The 15,774-nt window shown below is 43.0% G+C and overlaps 1 protein-coding gene across 1 annotated transcript in view; it reads right to left on the bottom strand.

Moving 5' to 3' along the window:
• ABCG4 (ATP binding cassette subfamily G member 4) overlaps positions 1–14,310 on the bottom strand; it is a 42,113-nt gene extending 27,803 nt beyond the window's left edge. Inside the window, exons 1-2 of the mRNA XM_075277713.1 lie at positions 14,072–14,310; positions 12,754–12,871 (exon numbers count right to left, since the gene is read on the bottom strand). Of these exons, the coding sequence (XP_075133814.1) occupies positions 12,754–12,871; positions 14,072–14,297 (344 nt within the window). The 5' untranslated portion in view covers positions 14,298–14,310. The remainder of the gene's footprint in view (positions 1–12,753; positions 12,872–14,071) is intronic.
• Positions 14,311–15,774: the final 1,464 nt, after the last annotated feature.

The raw sequence follows: 15,774 nt of genomic DNA on the forward strand, positions 1-15,774 counted from the left end.
GGTTACAGTCATTACACATACAAAACTTTGTGAGCCGTCACTAGTCGTGTCCTTTAACATGTGGATAGAGCTTGGACAACTATGTTAGGCTGAAAAGGCATCAAGAACGGAAGGGTTTGCATTAGGAATTGTGATAGGCCTGTCTGAAAAGATGTGTCTTTAGTTTGCGTTTGAAACTGTAGAAGTTGGGAGTTAATCTGATTGTCCGGGGTAGAGCATTCCAGAGAAGTGGTGCAGCTCGGGAGAACTCTTGTATACGAGCGTGGGAGGTTCTGATAATAGAGGATGTAAGTGTTAGGTCATTGAGTGAACGGAGAACACGGGTTGGGCGGTAGACAGAGATGAGGGAGGAAATGTAGGGAGGTGCGGCATTATGGAGAGCCTTGTGGATGAGAGTGATAACTTTATATTTTATTCTATAATGAATAGGCAGCCAGTGTAGTGACTGGCACAGACCAGAGGCATCGCTGTAGCGTCTCGCCTAATAGATGAGCCTGGCCGCTGCATTCAGAATAGATTGTAGAGGGGAGAGTTTAGTGAGGGGAAGACCGATTAGTAAGGAGTTACAGTAGTCATTAGGGAATACACGCCGAATCCAGACTTGGGGGGGATCAGAGGAGTCCAAACTAACTTGTGGGGATCCCTGGTGATGAATAGGAGGATCTCTTAGGCTCTGCATTAAACTTTAAGTGTAAAAGAAATCCACTTAAAAATCGGCACATTATTGGTGTCACCAATCCATAAGAACCTGAACCATAATATTACTACGTTATTTCTCCCACACAGTGATCACAATTTCAGAATTGTTGTTCATTCACCTCCCAGAAAATAGAATAAAAGTTATCAAAAAGTTGTATCTATGTAAATTATCCCTAAAATCCCATCTGCCCCCTGATCCCCCCCTGCACAAACAAGAAAAATTTGCAGAAGTTATACGATATATTGAGGGATCTACTGAGAAAAATGAGACCAAATTTTGGCATAAACTAAGGAGGTGTAAAGTTAGACCAGACCGTATTCTGAAGTGGTAGATTTAGGTTGGGCTCAAAATTCTGGCTTTCTATTGTTTTGAATGTGAGACAGACAAATGCTTTTTTTTTTTTTTTTTTTTCAGGACACTAAGGGTAAGTTCAGACGGGCTTCTTTGGTCCGGAACCTGAGGAGGCCTCCGTCTCAGGTTCCGGACCAAAAGCCGGGTAGCCACGACTGAAAGCTGGTGCACTGCACTGGCATCCAGTCACGTACTCCGTTCAGGACTAGACCTAATGAATGGGCCAAGTCCGGAGGAGAGTGTGTCTTCAGGCCAAAGAATGAGCACCCTGCTTTATTTTCCAGGAACCGGAACAAGCTCCCAGAAAAAAAATCCTGAGTGGCTCCCATTGAAATCAATTAGAGCCGTCTTTTTGTTCAGGATTTTGAAGCAAATACGGCCTCAAAATCCTGACCAAAAAACTCCTTGTGAACTTACCCTAAAATAAGAAGCGTCCCACTCGATCTTCACATGGATTCTGTAGCAGATTCAGTTGTCCAACATTTTTTATAATTCACGCCAGTTTTCTGCCATGAGTTACAATGGAAATCGACGCCAGTGCCATATATCTCTTGGTCCCTGCACCGGTTGGGCTGTTTATTAAGACTAGTGTACAATACGCCAGTCTTATTAAAGTTGCCCTATTGTGTCTAGGGCTAATCAGTAAGCTAAAGCTTTGCTCTGGTTTTCCACTACAAGGTCCTCAAAGCTTGTATTTGGAGAGTAATCTAAGGGTATGTTCACACAACGGAAAATGAAGAGAAATTCCTCTTCATTTTCCTCTGTCATTTTCAGCCACGGTTTACATTGGCATTCCAGTGTGGCTTTCTGCTGCTGATTAGACCCGAATAGGGTCCATTCACACGGAGTAACGTGCCGCGTGATGGCCGCAAAATCACGGCCGCAAAATAACGTGGCGTATACGATCCAGGCTCTCATTGAAATCAATGGGAGCTTTTACGGTGCGCAAAGTCTCACATACCGTATATGTGCCAGATCACGCGGCACGTTACTCCGTGTGAATGGATCATTAATGGGCCTATTCAATGGGGAGTCTTGAATCATGGAATCCACCTCAAAATTGAGCAGGACACATTTTTTCAGTGTCCTGCTCCAATCTCTTCCCTCAAATCTACGACAAATTCCTGCATGTGGACCTACCCTTAGGAAGAAGATTGCCTCATATTCCTCTTAAAATTCAAGCATGTCAGGGCAACACAGTGGCTCAGTGGTTAGCACTGCAGCCTTGCAGTGCTGGAGTCCTGGGTTTGAATCCTGCCAGGAACAACATCTGCAAGGAGTTTGTATGTTCTCCCCGTGTTTGCGAGGATTTCCTCCTATTCTACAAAGACATACTGATAGTAAAAGTTAGACCAAACTGTCTTCTGAAGTGGTAGATTTAGGCTGGGCTCCAAATTCTGGCCTTCTATTGTTTTCAATGTGAGGCAGACAAATGCTTTTTTTTTTTTACACTAAGGGTAAGATCAGACGGGGTTTTTTGGTACGGAACCTGAGGCGGTGGTTTGTACATTTGTACATTGTGATCTCTATATGGGGTGCAAAATCACGGCCACAAAATAACGCGGCGTATACGATCCAGACTCCCATTGAAATCAATGGGAGCATATATGGCGCTCAAAATCTCACACGGCGTATACGTGCCAGGTCACGCGGCACGTTACTCCGTGTGAATGCACCCTAATAAATCTTTCACATTTTAATACTGTCTAGTCTAAATTTGCACTGTCTATCTTTTAGACAATATTAGTAAATCTGCTCCAATGTTATGTACCCCAAAAGGATCTAAAAATACGCCTAAACCCCTTGGCGACATCTGCACTGTACGTGCTCTGGGGCAACATGGCGCAGACTCAGGACCTGAACCTATTCTCTATGTGCCAGGTCCTACCTATCTTATAAAGCGATTATTCTGATCACAGCTCTTTAACCACTTAGATGCAGCTGCGGGATCTAAGTTGTTAAATTACACAGGGGCTGCCATCAATCAGCGCCCCCGCAATGTCAAAACAGGGCACCTATCAGTTGTCATGGCAGCCGACAGCCTATTCAAGGCTGCCAGACCTGCCATGCTACTAGTTCTATTATACCTTGCCATAGACAGGGTGTCACAGAACGGCAGTAAAATTACAATATTCTGCAGTACAGAAGAATTACATTATGTCGTATTTTAATGCCAAAGCTATTAAAACATAAAAGTAACAGGAAAAAAAATTATAGTGACTAAATCCATGTTTTTTTGGTCACCTCTCCCATCAGGAAATGGAATAAAAAGTGATCCAAACTTTCTATGTACCCTGTAATGGTTCCAATAGAAACTACGGCTCCTCCCACAAAAAAACAAGCTCTGTAGACAGAAGTTTAACCGGTTAAGGATCAAATTAATGACCAGAAAAATGTTGCAGTTTTTCTAATTTAGATGGAAATAACTTTGCAGATGGTTAATTTATGTCCTTGGGTTTCACATTGTTTTTAAATAACAGATGGGGCTTTAATTCGATAATATATGGTTATATACAGTACAGACCAAAAGTTTGGACACACCTTCTCATTCAAAGAGTTTTCTGTATTTTCATGGCTATGAAAATTGTAGATTCACACTGAAGGCATCAAAACTATGGAGTAACACATGTGGAATTATATACTTAACAAAAAAGTCTTATATTCTCGGTTCTTCAAAGTAGCCACCTTTTGCTTTGATTCCTGCTTTGCACATTCTTGGTATTCTCTTGATGAGCTTCAAGAGGTAGTCACCTGAAATGGTTTTCACTTCACAGGTGTGCCCTGTCAGGTTTAATAAGTGGGATTTCTTGCCTTTTTCTTGCCATGATACAAATTCTAACAGTCTATTCAGTAGGACTATCAGCTGTGTATCCAACTGACTTCAGCACAACACAACTGATGGTCCCAACCCAATTTATAAGGCAAGAAATCCCACTTATTAAACCTGACAGGACACACCTGTGAAGTGAGAACCATTTCTGGTGACTACCTCCTGAAGCTCATCAAGAGAATGCCAAGAGTGTACAAAGCAGGAATCAAAGCAAAAGGCGGCTACTTAGAACCGAGAATATAAGACAGATTTTCAGTTGTGTCACACTTTTTTGTTAAGTATATAATTCCACATGTGATACTTCATAGTTTTGATGCCTTCAGTGTGAATCTACAATTGTAGATGAAAATACAGAAAACTCTTTGAATGAGAAGGTGTGTCCAAACATTTGGTCTGTACTGTATACTAGTTTTAGGGGTTTTTTTTTACAAAATAAAAAAAATTGGTAAATATGGCATTTTATGCCTAATGTTTTAACACACAGTAATGGACTAGAGGTAAAATTGATGTCATCTCACATTCTGCTACTTCTCAGGTGCATGAGGATACCCAATATATGGACTTTATTTACTGAATGGGCATACAATTTGCATTTTTTTTAGCTTCCCAAAGTTTCTATGGGAATAATTTTAGAAAATTACAGTTTATAATAATAAGAAATTGCAGGTTTAGGCAAAAGAGGGGACTCGTCGGCAAAAAAAAAACAAAAAAAACATTATGAGACAAACTTGAAAACCTATTATCTTTCTAACACTGGAGTAACACGAGGGGAAAGTAGAACTTGCAAAAAAGGAGAATATATTGCTGTAGTAGAATACTAATAATATAGAACCGTGAGATATTTGTCATTACAAGGAAGAATACAGAGACCTGCTTGAGAGGGGCACGAGGAACAGTAGTAATGGGTAACGGGTTGAAGCATACGGGATACAGGATTCCCAAAAAGCAAGAATCAGGCGGCGCACTCCTCAAGATTATGAACAGGAGCCAAGGGTAATAATAAATTTGGATATGTAATTGGAAGAAGATAATACGTTTCAGGTTTTAGAAATGCAAACCGTACCCCTTCGTCAGATCTCGTACGGTGGGTGTGACTAAGTAGGAAATCACAGCATTCACCTGACCACAGACCACACACATTGGTCTCTGCCCGATGCAGGTATGAGAGGGCGATTGCTCTCACAGTGTCCCTGAATACTGAGAACGTCAGAGACCAGGTCTGTAACTAGTTAGAAGATACGGATGTCAGAATATGTTAATACGAAGCACATTTTTTCAAATTCATATAATAAACTAAGACTAAGGCCCCATGTTGGAGAAACGCAGCTTCTGCAACTCCTTTACATCACAGAATTAGGGCGGGTTCACACCAGCGCTCGGTCTCCGCTTTCAGGTTACCATCTTCTGCCGACAGGAGATGGAAACCTGGAAGACAGTGTCCGCCCGTGAGCGTTTCGTGGTCTCTGCGGCAAAACTGTTTTTTTTTAACCGGACACAAAGTCCTGCATGTCCGACTTTGTATCCGGTTAAAAAAATGGTTTCGCCGTGGAGACCATAAAACGCTCACGGGCGGACACTTTGCAGACGCATTCAAATGAATGGATTTAAAAAATGACTGCCAGTCTCCATCTCCTGTCCAGTTTCTTGAGCAGAAGACTGAAACCTGAAGGTGGAAACCGGGCGCTGGTGTGATCCCGCCCTAATTCTGTGATGTAAATGAATTTTGTGCGGAGAAGATAACCCCTGTAGAATTGGCAAGTGTCAGTGTATTATTAAGCTTAGTGGTCAGAGTGAAAATTGAAGAGCATAATACTTTTTTAAACTCTAGATCGTGAGATGGAAAGTTAAAATAAAATCATCAAGACTGGTATTAGAAAATATCTCATGTTCTAGTGACACATTCCCTTTAAAGGTCTCGGCATTGCACTATTATTGGTGTGGGAGACATTTTTGATAGAATCTCATTAAGATGCTTTTATAAAATCCCATTAAGCGTCTGTTCTCTCTTTTCGAGGACATTGTCGCAGTTACATTACATTCACGTTGCTGTTGTTTTTCCATTGTTCTGATCCGTCAGAGGAACGTCTCTAAGTTGATCGAATTTCACCTTCCAGACTTTAAGTGTTTTTGCAGTTACTGCACAAAACATCCTATTGAAAATTAAAGGGGTTATGTAGGGAATAAACACTTGCTTAGGTGCACTCACTGCACCGTATAAGCACACTTAGTAATATACAACATTGTATGGGGAAGAAGGTGGTGGACGCCTCACAGCTTCTTCTGACGACACTCCAAATCTAGGTCACGTGACCGATCCAACCCAGGGAACAATTTGTTCCAAGTGGTACATGACCCAACAAAATGAGGGGGTCTCCTTAGATATAAGGCGGACCTGTCACAAGGTCATCCGTCATCTGCACATCACGAAAAAGACCTGTACAAAGGACTTTTACCTTTGCTGCTTTCAGTTTTAAAACAATAGACACCTGATGGACCCCTTTATAGTCAATGGGTTCTCGTCAGGCTTTGTGTATTACCGCTATTTTAGCGGTTTGCCGCTGTATTGTCCTGGTCCTCCAACCAACAAGAGCAGCAGAGCAGCAGGTTTTAGTGTAAACCCAGCACCAGTTCCCCACACTAAGCCTTAGCTGTTATCCAGCCAAGCCTGTTATTACCCTTATACTCGTCCTCAAACATTATTGGGGTATGTTCACACAACAGAAATAGAAGAGGAATTTGAGGTGGACTTAGGCCGGGTTCACACTGGGTTTTTTGGACCGGCTCAAAAAAACGCCTCCCATTGAATTCAATGGGTTCCTATTTCCGCGAGAGTTTTGTTCCCGCTCGTGGAAAAAAGAAGCGACATGCCCTTTCTTGAAGCGGAATCCGCGGCTAAATCAGCCACGGACATCCACGGCGTGATACTTCCTCCTGACTAGGCCCATTGATTTAGGCCTAATCTGGAGTGGAACACCGCGACTGTATGCCGGTGCACCGTATACACTGCACTGGCATCCATCACGGCTAGCCATTTTTGGACTGGATTCTGAGGCGGCCTCTGCGTCAAAATTTGGTCCAAAAAAATCCTGTGTGAACCCGGCTTTACGCTTCAAATCCCTCTTCCATTTCTTCCCTCCAGCTTCTCACTGTGACTTTCGCTAACTGGTTAGGCTCTGATGAATGAGTGGAGTGGAGTGGCGCACATCACGGATTCTGCAGCCATGAGATCAGTGGCAAATCGAGCAGGACCCTTATTTTTTCAGCATCCTGTTTTGATCCTCTTTGATTTCTAGGAGGCAGATTCTGGGCAGAATTTGGTGCTGTTTTTCAGGCCTCAAAATGAGTACCAAACTCCACAATGTGAACATACCCTTAATTCTAGCTCATCAATTTTATTTGTAGGTTCTTGGTTGTTATTTTTTCTTAATAAGTAAGTTTCTATTCTCTATCAATACTGTATTGTCTACCATATCTTTATTACTTCCCTGATCCCTAGTTTATCTTCAAAGGTGATGTTCAGGCATAAAAAATATTTTTTAAACTGGCCAGGCTGGTGAAATATATGTATCTAAAAAAAATCATACCTTTCCCCAATGCTCTGGTGCCTCCCAGCACAATCCTGTCCTTCCAATTTTTTGTCTTTCCGCAGAAGTCCCCACTAGGTGTGACCACTGAGGTCAATCAGCGGCCTCAGCAAAGGGCACGTGAAGTCACTACCTGTGACATCCTGAGATCTCTTCCTGAGGCCAATCAGCGGCCTCAGCAAAGGGCACGTGAAGTCACTACCTGTGACATCCCGAGATCTCTTCTTGAGGCCAATCAGCGGCCTCAGCACAGGGCACGTGAAGTCACTATCTGTGACATCCTGAGGTCTCTTCCTGAGGTCAATCAGAGGCCTCAGCAAAGGGCACGTTAAGTCACTACCTGTGACATCCTGAGGTCTCTTCCTGAGGCCAATCAGCGGCCTCAGCACAGGGCACGTGAAGTCACTACCTGTGACATCCCGAGGTCTCTTCCTGCGGCCAATCAGCGGCCTCAGCAAAGGGCACGTGAAGTCACTACCTGTGACATCCCGAGGTCTCTTCCTGAGGCCAATCAGCGGCCTCAGCACAGGGCACGTGAAGTCACTACCTGTGACATCCCGAGGTCTCTTCCTGAGGCCAATCAGCGGCCTCAGCACAGGGCACGTGAAGTCACTACCTGTGACATCCCGGGGTCTTTTCCTGAGGCCAGTCATCGGCTTAAGAGGAAGGGATCTAAGAAATCACAGCCAGCAAGCAGTTTCAGTTTGAGAAGACACCGGAGCAGCCGGACCGAACCGCGCTGGGAGGACACCAGATTATGATTTTTTTTTTCAATTTTTTTCATCCAGACAACCTCTTTAAATTTTTTGTTTAAATTTTCATATAAAAATGGAAAAGTGAAGGCACCAATGAAGAAGTAATCATAGTGTCGAAAATGATAAGACACTCAAGCTCATCACTAGGCAGTAATATAAATCTGTGCATATAGACGAGTCTTTGAGTAATCAGACAATAAATTTGCCTAAGCAAAAAAGTTCAACAATCGATATTGCCCATTGTCAAGAATGAAAAGGAGGGGGAAGGAGAAGGACAGACAAACATGACAACCAAAACAATTGTGTTACGATACTAACAAAAACAAAATTGACCCAGTATATTTCCATTAATTCCAGCAGATTCCCTTAGGACTATGATCGACCATTTCTGGCAAGCCACCATGATACAGGACTTCTAAGCTCCATGACAGCTAAAAGTAGCACTACTCTAAAACAATTGGCAGGTCTCCAGTCAAGATTCGTTCTTGGAATCAAATAGTTGGTTCAAAGTATTGCTTGGAAAATTGTATATGTAAAAGTAATATGGCAATAACACTTTCCAAAAAAAAAAAAAAAAAAAAAAACCTTTACATGAGTTTCCTTCTTGGCCAAAGCCTCCACCTAAGCGATTTTCATCATAAAAGATGCCTAAATGGAGGGGATGAAGGGTGAAACCTGCTGCCGAGATCATGTAGAATTCTACTCAACAACAATGTAGCCAAGAATGGCCCAAGATGGATTTAGGGTACATAATGGTGAGGCGTGTGGTGGTAGAGGTGCTTGAGGTTTTCCAACAGACTTCTACAAGTGGACAGTTCCAAAAGCAGTGATAGATGTCAGCCAAGTATTTTTGGTATCTAAAACATTTGTCTGTAGGGAATATATTCATTTTGTATCCCCAAAGGGGAGAATGGTATGGCTTATGGTAGATCTGCAACACTATCTTGGTATATCTGCTAGAAGGAAGATACTTGGTGTTGCATTACAAGACTGTAAGTAGAGTCAAAACTGATAGACATGAGATACAGTTAGCAAAGTTTCAAAGTATACTTAAATGGGTTGTCTATGAATTTGAGTGAATTCAGGGGTAACAGTGTGGGTATAAAGAGGAAAAAATACCCATCCCCAGTGCTCCATTGTCTCCTTCTGGTCCCCTTTCCTTCCCATACAGGGACTCGCCGTATCAGAAGCATGACCTCTAAGCTCAACCGGTAGCTTCTGCGGTCACTAAAGAGGGACCAGTGATGTCACTCACATACATCACCGAATTCTTACCAAGAACTGATGAGGTCACTGAGTGATCTCAGCTGTCATGTGAGTCCCAGCATTGGATGGAAAGTGGACTGACTGTAGAATGGAGTGATTGGGTTAGGTATGTATTTTTTTTGATCTACATCCACCCTGGCCACCCATGAATTTGCTATAAATTCTGGACAACCCCTTTATCGTCTTAACAACACTGATTTTTGTCTAAGACTTTCCATTGGCTTTTGTTATTTTCAAGTTGCTGAGAAGAGGACGTGTCCGCCCCATAAGCAGGCCTAGGTATATCAGCAAACGGAGGACAGCTACATGGAGCCAGTGCCCTTTAAACATGTTGGTGGGCCCAATGCAAAGGTTTCATTGTTAGACACCCCCCCCATCCCCGCCCACATCACCACCACCAGACAAACCTGACCTGCACAAATTATAATGACCCCTCAGTGGCTTCCAAATAGTATAATGCCTCCTTAGTGGCCCCATACAATATAATGCCCCTCAGTGGCCCATCACACAGTCAAATGCCCCTGCAGTGGCCCCATATAGTATAATGGCCACTCATACATCAAGCTGTCCGCACCAGTGGCCCCTCAGACATTAAGTTGTATACCGACATGGCTGCTCAATCTTTAACCTGTCCCCTCCCCAAGTGGCCCCTCAGACATTAACCTATCCCCCACAAATGACCCCCCAGATATTATATTATAATGTCCCTCTCTAGTTGCCCCCACAGTTTCTTGTCCCTCTCCAGTTTGCCCCACGGTATATATTGTCTCTCTCCAGTTGCTCCCACAGTTTCTTGTCCTACACAGTATATAATGTCCCCCAGTTGCCCCACAGTATATAATGCCCCCCCAGTTGCCCCACAGTATATATTGTCTCTTTCCAGTTGCTCCCACAGTTTCCTGCCCCCCACAGTATATAATGTCCCCTCAGTTGCCCCACAGTATACATTGTCTTTTTCCAGTTGCTCCCACAGTTTCTTGCCCCCCACAGTATATAATGTCCCCTCAGTTGCCCCACAGTATATATTGTCTCTTTCTAGTTGCTCCCACAGTTTCTTGTCCCCCACAGTATATAATGTCCCCCCCCCCCCCAGTTGCCCCATAGTATATAATGTCTCCCTCCAGTTGCTTCCAGTACAATGGATCAAATAAATAAATACAAAAAACCTAATACTCACCTTTCCCCTGGTCTCTTCTGTTTCTGGTCCCAGAACCTTTAGGGCATAACTGGTGCTATGTAATTGACATCACTACGTTGCGCCTATTGCTCCAAGACATCGGGAACAGAAACAGAGGCCAAATGGTGAAGCAGGGAGCGGACAGGTAAGCCTTAGGGTATTCTAGTTATTTCAAGTTATCCCCTATCCACAGAATAGGAGGTAGCTTGCTATGGAGTGATGGTCCAACTGTTGGGACCCCACTGATCATAAGAACTGGGGTCCCTGGGCCCCTTATTGACCATGAGAACTTGAGTCCTTTATCACTCCACCAACTTATTTATCTCTATGGGATTTCCAGAGATAGCCGAGTACAATGCTCCATTCATCTGGGGATATATGGGTCCCCCATTCTTGTGATCAGTGGGGTTCAGTCGCTGGAACTGTGAATAGAGAGTAGCTTGAAATAAATGTGATACCCCTTTAAATCTGCTTTTCTCCACTTAGCTGCAGTAGGTTGTGCAAGTGAATACATGTCCCACTGACCTACTTATACATGACCTAATATATGGAACAGGGATGCAACATGACATGAAAGAGTACATGGACCAGGGATGTAACATGACATGAAAGAATACATGGAATTTGACTGTAACTATATATGTATATATATACAGTAACAAAATATGCTGAACGTGACTCTAATTATGCAGTAAAGAATATACGGTAGGAGACCTGAGCTATACAGTAAAGAATATACGGAACGTGATCTGAACTATACAGTAAAGAATATATAGTACATGATTCTAACTATACAGTAAAGAATATACGGAACGTGACTTCATTATACAGTATGTGATCTGAACTGTACAGTAAAGATTATACAGTACACGACCCTAACTATACAGTACAGAATATATAAAGAATATACGGAACGTGACCGTAACTATACAGTAAAGAATCTGTAGAACGTGATTATACAGTAAAGAATATACAGAATGTGACTGTAACCATACAGTAAAGAATAAACGGAACATGACCCTAACTATGCAGTAAAGAATATACAGTACATGACTCTACCTAAGCAGTAAAGAATATACAGTATGTGGCCTGAACTGTACAGTAAAGAATATACAGAACATGACTGTAACTATACAGTAAAGAGTAAATGGTATGTGACCTGAATATACGGTATGTGATCTGAACTATACAGTAAAGATTATACGGTACACGACCCTAACTATTCAGTAAAGAATATACTAAACGTGACTTGAACTATACAGTAAAGAATATATGGGACGTGACCCGAACTATGCAGTAAAGAATATATGGAACATGACCTGAACTATACAGTAAAGTATATACAAAATGTGACCCTAACTATACAGTAAAGAATATACGATACATGACCCAGACTATACAGTAAAGAATATACAATACATGACTCGGACTATACAGTAAAAATATACAATACATGACCCGAACTATACAGTAAAAAATATACAATACATGTACAGTAAAGTATATACGATACATAACCAAACTATTCAGTAAAGAATATATGATACATGACCCAAACTATACAGTAAAGTATATATGATACATGACCCGGACTATACAGTAAAGATTACATAGAACATGACTCTAACTATACAGTAAGAAATATATAGAACTATGCTTGGAATGATCAGTAAGTTTGGTATGATTGGAACTAGAAAAAATCTGGCACTTCTATACAGGTAATGGCGGGTTCACACCTGCGCCCGAACTCCGTTATGCAGGTTTGTGTTTGAATGGGTTTGAAAAGTGTCCGGCCGTGAGCGCCCATGAGCGTTTTGTGCTCTCCGTGGCGAAATCGTTTTTTTTTTTAACCGGACATGCAGGACTTTGTGTCCGATTAAAAGAAAAAAAATGGTGTCGCTGCGGAGAGAACAAAACGCTCGCAGGTGCTCACCGGCAGGCAGTAAATGCAGATCTCCGTCTTCTTCCGGCAGAAAACGGAAACCTGCATAACGGAGTTCGGGCGCAGGTGTGAACCCACCCTAACAATATCAGCCATGTTCATAGCCAACCTGAATAATGCTTTGTCTTGTTCACATTGATCTTCTTACCTGTATCCCGCCAGTATGTTCATTAGTGTGGATTTTCCTGCTCCAGAAGGGCCCATAATTCCAATAAGTTCTCGATTGCAGAACATGCCAGACAAGCACTTCAGGAGCGTCTTGTAACCTGAAAGGTCAGTACGAGGCCTTGTAAATAGAATATATTAAGCTTTAAAAGGGGCTGTCCAAGACTGGAAATGAATGGCCTCTCCTTAGGATAGGTCATCAGTATGAGATCGGTGGAGATCAGGACACTCAGCGCTCGGTTTTGTATACCTCGTATACTGCGTAGTGGCCGTGCCGTATTATTGTGGCACCAGCTCCATTCATATGAGCTGACCGACAATAGCCTCCAGCTGATCAATAGGCATGCTGGTTGTCGGACCTCAACTCATGCGATATTGACCTATCCTAAGGAGAGACCATCAATATCCAGCCTTGGACAACCCCTTTAATTAGACATGTGATTTCGATAACTAAACTGCTACCCAACAGATAAGATGGAGATCAATATAGAAGACATGTAAAGATATTGAGGCATATATTTTGATCCTGACTTACTGAAGATGGCACATTTTAGATATGCACATTATTGACTACTGTCCTTAACAGGAAGAAACAGACCCTACTTTAAAGGGAGTCCGCTCCTTATAAAACTGCCAATAGCTAGGCCCTCAGTGTAAATATTTGTACAACCTTAGTATCCGTATCACCGAGAAGGAAATAGAAGAGGACCTGAAAAATCCACTGATCGGCATTGTCCCCCTGAACATTTTGGTGGCTTTTTTTTAATTCAAATCCGCTATTCCATAGATATAAGCCCTTTTGGTGTTGATGTAAATTAGGGTATAGTAGCCAAGTGGGCAGTAACACTACATGACAAATAGCACATGGACCCTGCCCCCAGAGAAACCACTTGGCTAGAACACCCTAATTTGCCTAAAGAAGGGCTTATATCTGTGGAATAGCTGAACTGGTTTGGATAAACAAAACACTAAAATGCTCAGGATGTTGGTGCCGATCAGATGATGGATGTCAATGGGCTTTTCGGACTTGGTATATCATCTGCCCTCTTGTTGGCCCCTAAGGCTAAAGTGTTCTTGGCTCCCAACTTGGATTCCCAACCTTTTCCCCCTATATTTTCAGCTCCTTCCTATATAAGCATACATCTATAGCTTATATATCTTCTTTGAGAAGACCACCCCCTTAGGAGACCACTTTTTGAAGCCGTTTTGGATGGTCGTGTTAAGGAGGTTTCACTGTATTTGACTTCCTTCCCGACCTTTCCTTAGTATTTAGCACTTCCTTCCGTGCCCTCTTCTCTCACCTCTCTTCCTCCAACATGGTCCTTCTCTTACAGAATAAGACAAGTCTTTGAACTCAATATCCACAGATGACCGTTTCGGAAGATGGCAGAAGCGTCTTGCATCTGTAATGTGATTTTCCACCTTCTTCAGGTGGGTGGCAAGAAGAGTGGTGTCCTGAAGGTGCTGGCAGGTGTCATCCTCGGTTGCATTGGAGTCCGGGACTGTAGTAGGTACCTTCTCTGCCATATGTAAGCTGGATGGCTCCCGCTACTTCAGTCCTGAAATCATTAAAGCAGACGTATTGGTTTTTGCATGAACTTGCTTAACACATAATGATCCGTGCACAATACACTGCAACAACACTGCAAAGCTGCGCGGTGCATTATGGTCCCACAGTGCAGTATATTCATCAGTTTCCTGATACTCAACATCATTGAGAAGTCTGGCTTATTAATTTTTGATGGCGGTGTACTTAGCGCTGTTATAAAGCTCTGTGCATAAATTATCAGTCTTTACATTAGCATCCAGTTTATATTAATATGTGTGTATTCTGTACTGTTAACACAAAGCATTCAAATAAAGGGGCACCCAAACTTTTTAGAATGGGCTACCTTGTGTAAGGGCGAGGAGTAACACTATTTGTGACCTGCATTTTTAGCAGGTTTCCCCATTGTCGTCCTCGGTTCTCCCTGAGCTGGTGGGTGAAGATTAGCTGCTATCATGTCTCCCATACACAGCACCAGGGCTGTGGTGACAGAATCAGAGTTAGAGTCAGGAACAAATTTTGGTTCGAGTTGGAAAAAAGTTACCGGCGTCAAAATAATATTATTAATTCTATTTAATTATACTCTACAAGGATTAATATTGTCGGAATAGCCTTAAGAAAGGCTATTCTTCTCCTACCTTTAGATGTCTTCCTCGTCCCGCAGTTCGGATAAAAATCAATTTTTCGTCGGTATGCAAATGAGTTCTCTTGCAGCACTGGGGGCGGGCTCCAGCACTCAAACAGTACTGGGGGCATCCACAATGCTGCGAGATAACTCACTCCAGAGCCGCCTCCATCTTCGTCAGCAACGGCCTCTTCATCTTCTTCTTCCGGCGCTAGGGGTCACACTTGTGCGCCTGCGCAGTCGGCTCTGCCAATGGGCTGCAGGCAGAGCTGAGTGCACATGCCGGCAGCCATTTTTTTTTAGCATGCTTGCGTAAGTGGCCACAAAAAAATGGCCGCCGACATGTGCACTCGGCTTTGCCTGCGGCCCGATGGCAGAGCCAACTGTGCAGGTGCACAAGTGTGACCACCAGCGCTGGAAGAAGAAGATGAAGAGGCCGTTGCTGACAGAGATGGAGGCAGCGCTGGAGAGAGTTCTCTCGCAGCATTGGAGACGCCCCCAGTGCTGTTTGAGCGCTGGGGCCCGCCCCCAGTGCTGTGAGAGAACTAATTTGCATACCGAAGAAAAACGGATTTTTAACCGAATGGCGGGGCGAGGAAGACATCTAAAGGTAGGAGAAGAATAGCCTTTCTTAAGGCTATTCTAACGTGTTAGTTAGAAAAAAAAAAGTTTTTAATGGTACAATCCCTTTAAGGCTGAGTTCACACAGGGTTTTTGGACCGGATTTCGATGCGGAATCCGCCTCAGAATACGGCTCCAAAAAATGCCTCCCATTGACTTCAATGGGAGCCGTTCACTTATTTTTTCCGCAAGTGGTCTTTTGCCGCTCCAGG

The sequence above is a fragment of the Leptodactylus fuscus genome, chromosome 6 (assembly GCF_031893055.1).
Source record: "Leptodactylus fuscus isolate aLepFus1 chromosome 6, aLepFus1.hap2, whole genome shotgun sequence".
In the NCBI taxonomy this organism is placed as follows: domain Eukaryota; kingdom Metazoa; phylum Chordata; class Amphibia; order Anura; family Leptodactylidae; genus Leptodactylus; species Leptodactylus fuscus.